Source organism: Crocodylus siamensis, chromosome 14, assembly GCF_052110815.1.
Source record: "Crocodylus siamensis isolate JL-2025a chromosome 14, ASM5211081v1, whole genome shotgun sequence".
In the NCBI taxonomy this organism is placed as follows: Eukaryota; Metazoa; Chordata; order Crocodylia; family Crocodylidae; genus Crocodylus; species Crocodylus siamensis.
Window position 1 is genome coordinate 23,754,692 of NC_143408.1, and position 16,079 is coordinate 23,770,770.

The 16,079-nt window shown below is 48.3% G+C and overlaps 1 protein-coding gene across 1 annotated transcript in view; it reads right to left on the bottom strand.

Moving 5' to 3' along the window:
* GRIK4 (glutamate ionotropic receptor kainate type subunit 4) overlaps positions 1–16,079 on the bottom strand; it is a 285,803-nt gene that overhangs the window by 180,793 nt on the left and 88,931 nt on the right. Inside the window, exon 2 of the mRNA XM_090027057.1 lies at positions 12,126–12,257. Within this exon, the coding sequence (XP_089883183.1) occupies positions 12,126–12,207 (82 nt within the window). The 5' untranslated portion in view covers positions 12,208–12,257. The remainder of the gene's footprint in view (positions 1–12,125; positions 12,258–16,079) is intronic.

Consider the following 16,079-nt stretch of genomic DNA (forward strand, 5'->3'; position numbering starts at 1 on the left):
CTTTTCAAATGATGCAAGCTAGAAACACCTGGACTTCTCAAGCAGGAGCCTTTGAATCCCAGCCAGAGCAATTCTAGCTTTCAGCACATAATACTTCCAACGGAGCTGAATGCAATTAACTGTGCAAGGGGAGGGCTCGCGAGTCCGAACTCTCTCAGGTCAAAGGCATCCCTTCTGGGAAAGCAACCCATCAGCCCTGTAATTACTTGTAGTACAGTACCGATTCGATTCCCCAACCTGACTCTCGGCCTCATTATGGTAGGTGCTGTATATACATGTCATGAGACAGACCGTGCTCCAGAGAACTCACAGACTACGTGGGCAAAAAGGGCAAGGGGCAAGATGGGGCACAGCAGCGCTGGTGGGGGCAACAGTATTAATGGCCTGGATCAGGTCAAAACTAGAACCCATACCTCCATAGGCTCAATTGAGAGCAGCTCACATACAGGCTGGACAAGCCTGCCCGAGACAAATCCACGCTGATGCATCTCTGCTACTCCTGGTGCCCTCGCCAGCTAGATCCAGGCTGGCAGTTGCACTTCAGACCACGGCGCAGACGTCCCCTCGGTTCTGCCCACCGGGCCAGAGAAGGAAGCTTGCAGCTCCAAGACTCTGAACAAAGATGTTTCTTCATTTGAGTTTTTCAGCAGAAAGAACAATAAACACCAGCTCCAGAAAGGGGTGAATGCCCTGCCTCAAAGCCCTTTGGAACAAATGTCTCTTGAACAGCACCCGCATGCACTTTCCACAGAGACCGATTATTTGTGCTACAGCAAAAAAAAAAAAGAAGAAATAATGAAAAAGAGCCCTTTGCTCCCCGCTGTCTTCCACAACCAAAGAAGAAATCAGGGCCCTGTTGTGCTACATGGACAGAAAACAAGAGACACCCCCTGCCCTGAACAGCATACACCGAGCAGAGAAAATGCCCCCAAAAAAAGGGAAGGTAAAGATTCCCCTCCTTGTACAGACAGGGCGAAAGAGGTACACTAGGTTTTCTGGTGCCACCAGTTTGTGCAACCCTACCTGAAGCAACGTCCAGAGGCCTGATATTCAGAGGTTTTTAAATATTTGGGATGGGGGTGGGGAGGGGCAGGACAGAGCCATACACGGGAAGTAACTTCCAGGTTTTACACAGAAGTGCTGGCCAAGCCAAGAACAGAAAGTCCTGTTACAGTAATCCCATTAACAGCTAATCATTCGTCCTCACCTTTTGGAGACGATCTTAAAGGCACAGGTGTGGTTTGCTATGTACAGAGCTTAAAGATCCCAGGGCAATTTCCCCAGCAGTGGCCCTGCCCAAATTTGCTATGTGCACCCCCACCTCCAGGAGCTATACAGCAGTCACTTTCCCACTCCAAGCTGCCTTCACTCCAGGGCTGGTACGAGCATGGCCCAAACCCAGCTTCTGTCCGCGCAGAAAAACCGAGCTTAAAGCACCGTGAGAGCTCACAAACCTGCTCGACCTACCCCAGGGTGCGAGTTCACCTTCAAGTGCTGCCGACGCACGACCTGGCCATGTGTAAGGACCCAGCTGCTGCGTGCTGCTCAGCCACACGCTGTGCATTACTTTGCAGCCTGATGGCTCTCCCTGCAGTTGGGGAACTCAGGGGGACTTTGCTCCGGCTGACTCTGCAGCGGCGTGTGCATGAAAGCCGCTCTGCGCAGAGTGGCCACAGGCAGAACCGAAGGAAGGAGGCTCAACTGTACTTGTTCATAACATGCACTCATGCCCAAGCCCGTATCACACTGCACTGGAGTTTTCCATAGTTTTATTGACTTCTGCCAGGACTGGGAATGAATGGTGGTAACTGGTTAAGTGGCTAGGAAGGCAGGCATCTTTTACTTTCATTCATATGAAACAGGGGAGAGGGGGTTAAGCTTAGGGAATAAATGACACAATAGCTTTTGCTGCAATTCGATTTCCATTCATTAAAGAACAAAACACATTAAAACCAGCTAAACCACTCAACTCTGCTCAGGGACAGTACAGTGGTCTGGCATTGAGCAACTGCTTGGTGTTGCATTAAATTCATAGTCTGATTCTTTAGTCCAAAGAGGGACGTGGCCAGGTGCACATACGCATGTGAGAGAGCAAGCGTGAGTGTGTGTGGGTGTATCCTGTCTGCTCTCTCATCCCCAATCTTTCCTATATTTGTCATCACGATCTAAGAGTTAAAGCGATGCAACATTTCAGTGACCACTGCAGCTCCTTGGCTCCCATCCTTAAAACAAAATTTCCACTTCCTTCTGGTGAATTAGCACTCACTGCAAAACCCATCCAGATCTCCAATTCACACAGCAGCACAATGCAGTCTAGCATAGGGTAGTAGTCAGCTGCCCTGCCCCGTTGTTGCCCAGTTTTACCAGCCCCAACTGAAGGATGCCTTGCACTAAAAAAATCTGTGCTATTATACTACCCGTGTGGCCTGGCATGTCTCGTCTCTGATTTCCCAGGCAAAATGGCTCACACGTGGATCAGAACAAAGCTTGGGACCTCTTTGTGCCAAGCCAAAGGTTTATCCATCGATGCCAGACAGTAATAGATCAGGAAAGATAATTCAGGGCCAATATAAATGCATGAACAAGTCATGGATCAGGACCCCAATGTTCTTTATTCTGGGTGCAAATAGTCTTGATGCCAAGCAGGCCTGTTAAGTACACATTTATTTATTTCTTTTTAAAGCCACTTGGCTTGCATGCCATGGTTTTGTGACACTAACGGAGGAATCGTTGCACTGGATCAGATGGTAGGCCTATCAACTTCAGCATTCAATCAACGGCCCTACCTGTTTGAGGATGGTGAAGCACCAGCCCATTTTTGTACTGCTGCATAATCTCTTGCTCCACTCGTTTTCCAGCTGAAAGCAAGACATGCCACTACCCTCACCTTAGCTTGAGTGGTTATGAAGTTTATTAATAGTCATAAAAGCGTAACCATGCCTGTTAGAAAATCCACGTACATCTCCTGAAATTCTGACCTTTCAGGGCAATGAATTTCAAAGGGCAACTATACGGAAAGACTAATGAAGCCAGGGAAACCAAGAATCAGGGGAGAAGCCGGGCAGAGAAACCCAAGTTAAGCAATTACTTAAGTGAGCAACAAATAAGGCCATTTAATGGCAAGTTTTTCCCATGAAGCCGGAGCAGAAACACAAGGAGTAAACCTGGGGTCCCTTTGAAATGCACTTGCGGAGAAAGGCAGGTGGAAACCCTATTCTGCTGGTCTCACTGCCATGAACAATAAATGAGATAAGATCAATATAAAAATAGGTGACGAAAAGCCAAAAAGCACAGTTGATCTCACAAAGAGCATAGAGTCCAAAATTTCTTTGGGATGCCTCGGTCCACTTGGCTGACGTAAAGCCAGAGCCAAGTCAAACACACTTATTAGGCACCATGCAGGTGACCATCTGGAGGTCATTCTGATGGGACCTTAAAAACTGGCGGCTTTACGTAGTTCTTCCAGAAAAAAGTGGGATTTTGGTCCGAATCTGTACTCTCCACCTCAGCGTAGTTTGTTGCTGCCTCTTTCTTCCTGAGATGCGAATGCCAGGTGGGAAAGGCGTGTAAAAAGTGCTTGGGTTAAGGTCTTTCCTTGTTAAGCGAGGTCCGAGAGGCTGACTTGGGCAACACATCCATGAGCTTTCAGTGTGAATGGGGCTTTTTCCCACCCTCCCCTATAAAAAGGGATGCTCTGTACACTAATAATACTCCCGCATTCCTGGATTTGGTTTTGTTAACCAAAAAAAACCCAATCAGGTTTAGCTCAACTCTCTCCTCAAGCCCGACAGCTCCTCGGTTCCTCTCCCAGATCTGCTCAAGCTGTCCCCTGGATCTGCATTTGCTTGTATTAAGGTAGCATTAAGCAGCTCATCTCCTTCAGGGGCATCAGTAAAAGCCACCTCTACCTTCCCCAGGAAAACTTAACACCTGCTGACGGCAAATATTGCTGCAGGGAGTTTTGCCTTAATACCGGCTTCAGGATTTAGTGGAGACAGGGAAAGAGCAGTGAACCCCCTATCTCAAGAAAAGAGACAGGGCAGGGAAAGCACGCAGGAATTTTTTTCTGCCTGCTCATTTCAGACGAGAAGGGGCGAGATGACAGATCTCAGCTGACACAGGCAGCACAGGACCTCTTGGAGCATACAGATGTGGTAGTGACAGCGGCTTCAGCAGACTCTCCCCACAGGGCCCCGGCTCCATTTTATCTGAGAAGTACCCGCTGCATCTAGGTTGTCTGCAACGAGGGGCATCTTTGAAAGTCCCATTAAGGACTGGAAAGCTAAGGCTAAGAGAAGCAGCATTATTATCAACTGCTTTCTTCCTAAGCACTCAGTCACTGCAACGTGGCTCAACTTGGGGAAAGTCAAGAGAAATCAAAGGGCATTTCCGGAAGATGAATTACTTGAAAGAGACTGGCATCTTTGGAGGTGTTTTTAGAATTTATGTGCATAACTCAGGGACCATAAATAAAATATCACTCTCCGAGAAGAATTGTAAAAACAAAATTAAGAGGGTGAATAGGTAACAAATGAATATTGTATTTCGCTGCACCTTCCTCCGCGCTTTGCTAACAAATGAAGAATAACAATGAATCTATTTTGCCATAATGGACTTGACTGGGCTGTTTCATATTGGGATTAGGGGGAAAACGAAACATTTATAATGTCACAACGGGACATATTTAGTAGGCCATGAATCAGCAAGGGTTTTATTTATGTTGGCTAAACCATTCCTTTTACCCCTCCCCAACTTGTGTTTAAGAATCTGATTTGAAAACCTTGAATGAAACATGAGAACATAAAAATAAATAAATAAATAAGAAAGCTTTTGAGAAATATGTTCTTCAAACCAAAGAACAATACAGGTCAAAGCCTGAATCTGAATGTGCAAAACAGCAGTGGGATGCAGTGAATAGAGCTGCAGCGAGGAGAAGCAGGGACTGAAACACAGAACTCATGAATGCCAGTCTTCCCTCTGCTACTGATTTGCAGTGCAACACTGGGCACATCACTCCCTCTCCCTTGCTCATGCCTCACCTCCACCTGTGAAAAACAGGGGTGGAGAGAGTTCTCACACTGCCTCTAATGCATCGGAAAAACTACCCCCTACCCCTCCAAATCATCCCTTTACAATTGCCTATGTGATGTAATGACTATAAACACCCCGAAGAGCGGCTAGGTTTGTTCCCTAGTTTGATTCTCTTTCCTTATCCATCCTCTGCAAGTGGAACTGACTGTACCCTTTTCACAATATATGCACGGGCCTGCCCAAGGGGACCTAATCCCCAATCCAGTACAAACACCGGAGGGATGGAGAGCAAGAGATGCAAAGTGCTGCAGAAAGGCTGCTAAGAGCAACGATATATGATCACACATTTCGCAAAGAAGCCTTGCCTCTTGTATACTTCCTGGCTCATTGTGGCAACAGCAACACGTCATTCCCCACTGTAACAATTGCAGCAAACGCCCAACCTTATGCATGGACTTGCAGCACGAGCATCCGTCAAGTGTGTGCAGTTTAGAAAATGTAGCCCTGAGCTTGAGTGAGCACAAAGGAAGGATGATGAATCCTTTAAAAACCTCCTCTGGCTGCTATTCAGGTCCATGCATACAGGAGTTGGCTAATCACACATGTGTTTTAGTGACCCACTTCTTTTCCATTTCAGTTCTTCTCCTCTCCATTCTGTTCCCCTCTGGCTAGGAGTAATTAGTTCTTCTCCCTTCTGAATAGGCAGTACTTAAACCTTTTGTTCCCAGAATAGGTGTGACAAGTAGCCAGAGGAGAGCAGCACAGTTAATGCCCAGTTGGGAGCTTTGTTTTCCTAAACGCTAATCATATTTACAAGTGGAGAGGTTTTCCAGCCATGACACTTCTTCATGAGGCTGAGAGCTCATTTCCTCCTTTCCTGGCATATTAACCTGACCTCAGTAGCACCATTTGGTCCAAAGGCAAAATAAAGCCATTTCTAACATCCGGGAACGGATAGAAATTACTGCGGCTTGCACTGATATTGACCATGAAGGCCTCAATTATGCCGGAAAATTGCATCGTATAAAGAAATGTGTTAGCGCATTGTCTAACACAACGTTAAGTGCTGCTACGTCTCATTCCGGGCAAGCACAGTTAAGCTTAAAGACCACCCGAAGCTAGTGGGAATCACAAGGACGGCCAAGGAGGGCTAACCACAGGCCGGGGCGTGTGTGAAGCTTCCTCACCCACGCCCCGGGCCCCAGGGTATATTGCAGACCATGCGCACACCGGAATATTGTGCTTATTCTACAAAGGTGCCGGCACTGCACTGCAGTGTGTCCTCGGCATGAGGCTGGATTGGCAACAGATGTGGCATCCTCTAGGAAGGCACCCAGAAGTCCTCCAGGCCACTGCAGAGCTGGATTCTGTCTCCCCTTTCCCAGTTTGCTTTCAAACATACAAATAGGAAGGGGCAATTTTCCATAGCTCTGCAAGCACCAGGGGCTTCTTCCTGACATAACGTTAGCTGGGTGGAGCAGGTGTCTGATGCTCTCCTCCACAGGAAGCAAGGACTCTTCAAAAAACCTGCCAGGCTTTCTCCAGGCTGGCCTGTTTGCTTTCACGATCATGCAATGTTCATTGTGATACTCTGATTCCCCACACATATTCTGCTCCTTTGGCTCACAATGTCTTTATGGCAGAAGCCTGGACTGCAGAGCAAGGAATGATTTAATTAAATTACTATCTGAACAGGTGCTGGATGCCTGTTGACATTTGGTAGATGGAAAGGACACTGGATATTCCTCTAGCCTGAGGCTGGATCTCCATGAGCCATGCAACCCTGTTGTTATTGCTGAACATTGCTTTTTTACGTATAGTACTTGCAAAGCAAAGTGGGGGGGGGGAGGGGAGGTAGAAAATTACCAACAAGCTTGAGGAAAAAAGTGGGAAAACTGCTGATTTTGGATAGACGGATGCAGGGGGCAGCGAGCAGGGAGCTGGACCTCTCAGAGTCCCTTCCAGCTTTATCTTGGTGCAATTCTATGACAAGAGTAACTGCAAAAGTACACAGAGGTGCTGTAGAGAACAAGTTGACAGCGCATGCTATGGCAGGCACTGGGCAGCTTGGTGCTGGTGCGTGCCATGCGGTGAATAAACTGTCCCTTGGCTTCTCACTGTTCTTGTGGAAAGGCTGCCCTGGTCCCTGGGGGGGAACCACGGGTAGCGAGATGGTATATACATGGGTCATACTCTGGGAAGGCAGAGTTGTCCATGCACATGCAGTGGCTGAAGGGGCTGTGTCCATAAGGCTTCGTAGCACTTACATTTGTTGTCTCAGGAGCTACAGACACCATGATCTCCTTCCCTCTGTACCTCTTGGCCCTCTGCCTTTCCTCTGGTATAAATCCCACCACTCCTTTGCTTCATCACCCCAGTTTGAGGTCTGGAGAAGACCAGCTGCTTTGTCTGATTCTTCTTTCTTCTAATCAAGATCAGTCCTTCAGCTAGGAGGTGCCCTGCAAAGGTACATCAGCCAGGTCCACTGATCAACCCCAGAGGAAAGTGACTGTCACTGTTTGGCTGAGTCAAAGCAAATCCCTCCAGGCCAGCCACAAGCCATCTCTACCTCTTCTCCCCACAGCTGAGCACACGAGTAATGTCTTCTGGCCACTGACTGGAAAACCAAGCCGCTGCATTGTCAATGCTTACATGACACATTTGCTTTCCTTTCCAGTATTATTCAGGCAAATTACAAATGACCAGTTACAGGATTGCTTGTAAGCATTATTTTCAAATTCCCCATGTATTGTATGCGATTGCTCTTCCATTGGTTTCAGCGGACGTCTTTTCCATTTGCAATGCACTGATTTATGCTACTAGACAACCTATCTGCTTGCCCTGCCAAAAGCAGGCATTTCAGAATGTTTCTGGGTTCCCTGTAATATTTTCTCTTATTCTTCATCTAGGACTAGCAGTATGGGATGTTAAAATAAACTGGTTACTTCAAAAGACAGTTCCTTTGCATGTCGCCCACAAGAATTTGGCTGGCACTTCTGAAGGGGGAATTTCAGGGCTTGTTAAAAAAGCAGGAAACGAAGCAAGCATGCATGCATTAATGCTCTCCTTTCTTAGCGGGTTGTGGCTGTCAGCTCCTCCAGGTCAGGCCCAGCTGGGCCTTGACGCTCTACAAGCTCTCAGTGATGTCTGCAACGTCAAAGGCTCATTCAGTTGTGAACCTGCCGTTGCTGGGTGCAGTTGTGAGGTTGCATTTTCTGGACATCACAAGATGTCCATAGCCACTGGCTGGGTGGTTACAGGATCCCAGCCCAGCATGACATCCAGTCCCACATAACAGCAACAGATCGGGGGGCACAGCCCCCAATTTTCTGACCCCCTTCACCTTTTGGTATGACCAATGCAGCTCCTTCCCGATTGCCCTGCATTACTTCCCATACCCCAGCTTCTGCATCTCTTTCCCAATGTCCAAACCTCGTCATGCCCGTGGGAATCTGCATCTGGGCTTGCAAAGTCCCTTCCCTCTTGCAAGCCAAGGGAATCCAGAGTTTCCTTCCTGCAGAAGACAGCAGCAGGAGGTTTAGTTGCACTTGTGCCTGCAGCTGCCTGGCTGCTCACAAAGGAGGGACATTTTCAAAGCAAGCGGCAAATTGCAAGTGGAAGGGCAAGGGAAAAAATTCAAGTCAGGGCAACCTCTGGGCAGCAGTTCAACGTTGTGTTCATAGCAGTCTCCGTCACAGGGACTGGGGTCCTGGGTGTTGCTGGAGGAGCGCGTGTCCCAGCAGAGAGAGTGCAGTGAGCACACAGTGGTGCAATGATTCAGCACAGGAGTTCTGCCACTCGCCAGCACAAATTCAACCTTTCATTGGCAGGACGGCATCCTGGGTGCAGGTGCCCACACAGGGCAAGGTTTGCCAGGAGAATGCTGCAGTGTAGACCAGGCCTTAGTTGAATTGTATGAGCCTCAAGAGCCCCAACTGCTGTACAAACAAAGAGATAACCTTATCCCAAACAGCTTAATTTAAACACAGGAAAAGGGCCAACAGGTGTTTGGGACCAGTAAGTAAGGGCAGAGAACATTTTCCAAGACTCTGCATCATCCCACTAGAGACTGAAATGAATGTCTGCACAAAACGAGCAGGTAAGTTAGACACATTCAGTCGCAATGCTTTTCCATAGGACACGAGGGGAAGGGGCGGCTAGGATCCCAGTTCCCATTTCCTCAGCAGTCTAGCATGCTGTTAAGACAGCCAGGTTGGGATTTTCACAGAGCCTCAAAACACTGGATGCTGTTTCCCATTTTCAGCCTGTGGAAAAAGCTTCTTGAGTTTAAATAATGCAGCATCTGGCCCACTGAGCCCCTTCTGCACCCTGGCAGCTCAGTCAGCTTGCTCATGATTACATCCAGGGGCTAGTACCAATGTGGCTACACAAACTGCCAAGCTACCAAAAACTTAGTCCATGCAATTTCTGAGTGGGCCCAAAGTTGAGATGCACAACTCTGAGAAGGCATCGAGGTCGGATAGACCTGTGTTTGCACATGCAAGCTCTAACATCTAATCTGATACACTGTAATAGCGGGGAAATGTGATTCTTCTCATTTCACAGGTAGTCGAACATAGAGGGAGGCGAGATGGCTTGCTTGAGGCCAGAGCTGACAGGGAAACCAAGAATAGGACCCAGGAGTCCCCACTCCCATGTACCATGGCCCTCTGTACACAGTGTCAGTGCTGCTAGTCCAAAAACATAAATACAAATCCTGGGGGTTACTTCAGGATCAAGATGCTCAGTCAAAGCCTCCTGGATCTACAATGCTGGGGACTTGAGCTCCAGCTGTACAGCACCACCTCCAGCCCTAGATGGGAAAGCAGGAGACACTCAGGGATTCACATTCCCATCCCTGGCCTCAGGGCTTTGCTGTCTGCTTACAGCTCTGGGGAAAACCCTGCCTCACCACCTGTGAGCACAGAGGACCCCATGCAATGAACCAACTGCATTTTTATTGCATGAGGGAGAAGGCTGGAGTAGCAAGATTTACACAGGCCATGTGCTGCAAGATGGTTCTTTCAGTAGAGAGATTTGACAGAAGGGCAAGGTTGAGTTGGGCAAAGGCTGGAGGGGCCAATTACCATTCCCAAAGGCCTTAGCACTGGCTCTAGAGCACACTAAGAAAAAGACTGGATTAGAGCTCTGCATCCCAAGTCCAGCACCCATCCCAGTTACTCGGGCTGGGCAAAGGATTTGCCACTCGTTGAGAAACAGGTTTCAGATAGCTGAGATGATCCCTCGTGACTGTTGCACAGGTGCTGGAGAAAAAGTCACAGGGTTAGAAGGGTCAGTTCATCCAACCCTTTCCAACAACACAGGCTGAGCTATTCCTAAACCACTCCAGACTGACGCCTGTCCAGCCTCTTCTTGAAACCTCCAATGAAAAGGATCCCATCATCTCCATGGGTGGCTTGTTCCACTACCCCACTGCTCCTACCATTTGGAAACCACGCCTGGCCAGCGCCCCCTGAGCCATCAAGTCCAGTGGCTGGCAATTTCCCAAGGATTCTCAACTTCAAATCCTTCAATGTATTCACAAGCCACAAACCCAGACACACCAGGAGCACCCTACAACAAGGCAGAGGTGAAGGCAGGAGAGAAACAGGCACTGCCAATGCCTTGCCATTGTGATGACAGAGAAATGACTGGTTAAGAGATGCTCAAGGGAGCCTAGGAAGAGGATCGTGGCCCACACTAGAAAGCCAGAAAACCTCACCGTCCTTGTCAGTCTGACTGGGGAATAAATTTCCTCCCAACACCAGATGCAGATGCAGATGCAGATGCAGATGCAGATGCAAGGGGCTGGAAGGGATATCATGAGATCATCGGATCCATCCATCCCCCTGCACTTGGGCAGAAAATGACTTCAGGAAGATCAAAATTCACTAACCAGGAGCCAGTTAATCCCAGTTTGCTTTGCCACAGTTGATACAAACCCACAACCTGCCATTTGCTACGACTGCTGCTAATTAGAAGGTCCCTGCCCTGTCCACTGGGGCATGGGCAGCACCACCCAAAAAACTCTCAAACCCAGTCTCTTTGCTTGGATAATACATCCAAGCCACCTTCTTTACTCTCCCACTGACACAGGCTGTATTTTTGGACTGTGCCATGCTCCATTAGCAAAGGGGAAAAGCAGTTTTATTGTAGATCTCACCCCCAACAAATAAGGGAGGGAACAGATTAGCCTCGTATCAGCTACAAAGAGTTAATAAAAACAGCTCGGCGCTCCAGAGACAGGAGGCAGGAAGGCAGGTTTCATTCTTAACAGCAGAGCCAAGTGTCAGCATAACAAGGTGAATCTCATTATGGGAGTCGCACACATGCATTTCTTTTCCCTAATCCACATGGGCAGCAATATATTGTGATGGTCCAGCTTCCCAACCCACTTTTTAATGAACACAGCCAAGGCTGAATAAATGTGGATCCCTCATAAGCTAAGCATCTCAGAGATAGTAACAGTGCTGTAGCGCTGCTAAACTGCATTCAACTTGGGTTTTACTATTTCTTGCTCATGTCAACATTAGGACAAAAAACAAAAATTGAATAATGCTGCTGAATTATTTTTTTTTTTTTTTGTATAGAGCTTATAGAAACAATCAGCCAGGGGAAAAACTCATTCCATATTTCCTCTCCCCTCACCCCCCTGCAAACTTATATTCAAAAGATCCCCATAAGGTGACATGAACATGACGAAAACAATACAAATAAGTATACTCACCATAAGCTGCATTCAGTTTATGCCCCTGTAAGGATGTCACCTAGCAGAGAGCTAAATCTGAGGTAGGTACAGAGACCATGCAGACAAAACCACTGCCTTGATATGGAGAGAGGGACAGTTCAATATCTGGGTAAACCAGACCTGTGCTGAGCAAGGTACCCACATATGCCTTTCCCCAGGGATTTCAGAGGGACTAGCTCATGTGTTTCAGCTTGTGTCTAACTGCATTTATCCAGGTGTGTGTCTGTGGAGTAAATCAAGTGCAGCTGGGCCTTTTATTTTCACTGGGAGTGAAAGCACCTCCCAGCGCTGGCAGGGGAGGGTGAGGGGATGTTAAACCAAGGGTGAGCAGGAGTTTCTCACTCACCAATCCTCAGGGAGTGGGGGCTGGCAGCGATCTTCATTAGCCACACCAGAAGGAGCACCAGAGGCGCCAAGACCCGGGGCATCTTCTATAAATCCTCATGGAGCCCTGTGGTGGTCTGGGCATGACATAACTCTGCAAAGAGAAAAGCAGCAGGGGGGTTAGCAACAGCAGCCAGAGGGTCAAGCCATCCCACGGACACATCCCAGCTTCAGTTGGGCCCAACTGCGTGGACGGAAAGTTTATCACCCTGAGTTTATCAAGGAAAGAGAAGAAGACAGGGTGTGCATCTTTTTAGCCACGGACTGGAAGCAAAGCAGTCATTCACACAGCTCTAATCCCAACGCCGGGGACCATCCTTTGTAAACCCCACCCCTTGTAGATCCATTTTTCTCCTCTGCTTAACCCTGCAGCCCTAAGCCTCTAAGCTGCCCATCTTTCCTCCTGCAATGGGTCAACTCTCAGGTGCTCTTTGAAATCCAACACCATGACTTGGGGGTGGGAAAAAGCACTATGCCTTATTATTATCACTGCTAGCTGGAAAGGCACTTAGATACCTAAATGCTCATACCGGTTCCTACCTAGCAATCTGAGCAGCTGAAGTACACAACTGGGCACCCTAACTAATACGCCAGGATCAGAAAATACAGGCTCACTCTGATGCATAAGCATTTGCTGCTCTAAATGTTTAAAATGCTAGAAAAAAGACAGAGCCAGGTAAAAAAACACCAGGGCAGGAATGCCCTGTCCTGGAAGCAAAGTTCTGGGTTCACTCTCTGCCTTTGCTGGGGTAGTCAGGTCAGCAGGGTCAGATGTATTCGTTATCTGTCATAATTCATCCCGGGGCTCTTCTGCTGATCTATGGGCTAGTACCCGATTAACATCAGTTTGTTTTCGACCCAGGGAGGCAGCTGAAGGATCAGATGAGGATCACAGGGGCTGAGAGGCGAGCAGAAAAGGGACTTTTGCCAAGGTGCTGGGGAATAGCCGGATTGGCATGAAACAGCAATACAGCAAGGGGCAATCATTCCCATACATCACCTGATGTATCGCCAGGATCTAAGCCCTCCTAGGCCTACTGATCTCTATTATACACAATGTTTTTCTTAGGTGGAAACGTACACAGCGCCTTGTGCGCGTGTGCTAGTAGGCCAGTCCTGACCCAGTGCCCCTCACTCCTGACCTGCTGCCCCCAGGCCCCAGCCCTGCAGTGTGTGGGACAGGGGGTGGGTGGGTCAGTCATGGAGGGCCCCCCCAAGAAGCCCCTTGCAGGCTGGACCTCTGCCAGCCTACAAGAGAAAAGCCAGAGTTTCCCACATTTTTCTCCTTTAAAGGAGAATCGCTTTTTAAATTTGTTCACAACCTTTCCATATATTCTTGAGACCCACTTTTGGGTCATGACCCACAGGCTGAGAAACTCTGATCTACACCAAGTTCCTGCTCAAAGAAGGACCATCCACATCTAGATCATCCCAGGCAAGGTTTTATCTACCTGGGTCTTAAAAACCTCCAAGGATGGGGACTCCACCACCTCTCTGGGTGACCTGCTCCAGTGCTTTACTACCCTCCCAATAAGAAAGTTCTCCCTAATATCCAACCTCAACTTTCCTTGATGCAACTTGAGCCCATTGCTCCTTGTCCTGTCATCTGCCACCGCTGATAACAGTCCAGCTCCATCCTTTTTGAAACAGCCCTTCAGAGAGTTGGAGGCTACTATTAAATAGATCAGGGGTAGGCAACCCCCAACACGCATGCCACAGCATGGCACGTGAAGCCATTCTGCTTGGTGCACATGCCTCAGGAAAGGGACTGAGGCTGCACTGCCACAACAAGGATCAGGCCCTACCAGCTCCCCTGCCATCTGCCCCTGGCGCACCAACATCTTACAAGTCGAGGTTCTGGGTGATTCGGGCACTTTGCCCAAAAACCTTGCTGACCCCTGGAATAGATGAGCAAGATTTCCCACGCTAATCTTCAGCGTGGCCGACGCTGCTGTCACTGATCCATGTGCTGCAGAGAGCTGCAATTACGACGTCAAATCTAACCTGCAAGCAGAGGGTTAGATTTGTTGCTCAGCTCCAGACGCACAGACGTTTGTCACTTGAACTGAAAAGCATTTCTCTGAGCTCACAGTAGGGCTAGGCCTCGCGTCCACGCGGTGCACCCTGCCACATTGCTCAGTCACCCAAAGTGGCAGAGTAGCATTTACCGAGGGAAGGGCACAGCTGGAAGAGGAGGGATGTCAAAGCAAATGACTCCTCCTGGAGTGACCAAAGTCTTGGCACAGAGATGTTTTCCAGAGGTTTCATGAACAGCAGCACGGCGAGGAAATTTTCAATCAGCTGCAAAACTGTTGTGCCTTAAGTTGATAAAATCATCTCCACAGGCAGGAATGCCCTTAAACATTGACTCTGAATATTTCATCCATTACCTTGTCTATCCCTTCTCCAGCCTGCTGGGAAACATACTCAACGTTGTTTGTTCATCTAAAGACACAGGACCAAATCTGGATGCACTTACAGAGGCAAAAAACTACTGAAACGCCTTTGACATTACGGAGAGGTCAGTCAGAGGGAAAACATTACTTTCAATCCCTGGAGTGGATGCTGAGGTGCCTCTACGCAGTCTCTGAGCTCCCGTTATCTGACAGTCTCACCATACAACATGTCTTTGAAAGGGAGAACCGCTTTTCACCAGGATTTTCTTCTGCCTCAGTTCCCCTCTGGGTACGTCTTCACTGTGTCCCCAGCAGGGATGTCTCTCAACACACCCCACTCGTGCCCTCCTGCTTCCCCACTTTAAGCCAAGGAACATGGTGCCAAAACCACTCCAGGGACATCTCCACAACAGTCAACTCTGAAAACAGCCATCAGGAATGTCTCCAGACTGGCTTCACAACCAGCAAGCAAGTACATCCCTGCCAGGACACACCGGGGACACAAATGTAGATGCATCGTAAGCAACTTGGCCAGCACTGGGCAGGAAATCTGGGGAAGAGAACAGAACCAACCCCTAGACCTCAGACATTCATCCCGATCACCGTGACATCCTACTTTCTTGCACTTCCTTCCTTTCAAACCCACGCACCGCATTTTCTTATGTACAACACGTGCACCATTTCCCCCAAAACGAGCTGCTGAAAATTCGAGTGTGCATTATAACTAAGAAAATACAGTAATAGCCATTGCTGCCACTTGCACTTGTGCCAGCAAAAGAGAAAGCAACTCTGCATGCAGTTCAGAGGGAGAAGAGCAATGAGCAGGCTCTGCTCCCTAGCTGCTGCACTACAAGGAAAGGTCTATTTTTTAATTTGCCTTTCAAACAGAAGGTGCGTATCTTATTCCAGGGCATGCGGTATGTAGGAAAATACCGTATCTGAATACTGGGAGGACATATTTGCTGGCCAAGGTGCCCCAGCATGTCAATGCCCAATGGGAGATTCTATGAAAGGACCTGACTCAGAAGGTGGTCAGCTTTGGAAAAATCAGGGCCCTTTCAAAAGGCACCCTCTCAAATCCCTAGTTACTTTTGGAAATTGCACCTCTCGGACTGTTTGGTTTGTCTGTAACAGCGGCAAAGCAATAGCAGTAAAACAGCAAGCCCGAAAATGTTAAGCGTATGGAAAATTGGTTACTTAGAAGTGTTTGCAGCAGCAGATTCAATTCGTAGAACAACATATCATTTGAGCGCTTTGAAGCAGTTATTTCAAAACTTTCCAGGTTATTGACAAAACAGCAGGATCAACTCAAATTTACTCACTCTGGTATTACAGCCAGACCTGTGGAAGTAGTTTGCCCACACTCTCTCCACATTACAGACACACAGGCACATACCGTCTCTCCAATCGATTCAGAAGAGAAATAAAAGAGAGGGGGCCAGATCCTGAGAAACGGGGAGGACCCGTGATGCCCGCCAACTCCAAGGAGACTCAGGGCCTTCTCAGGGTTGGACTGAAAG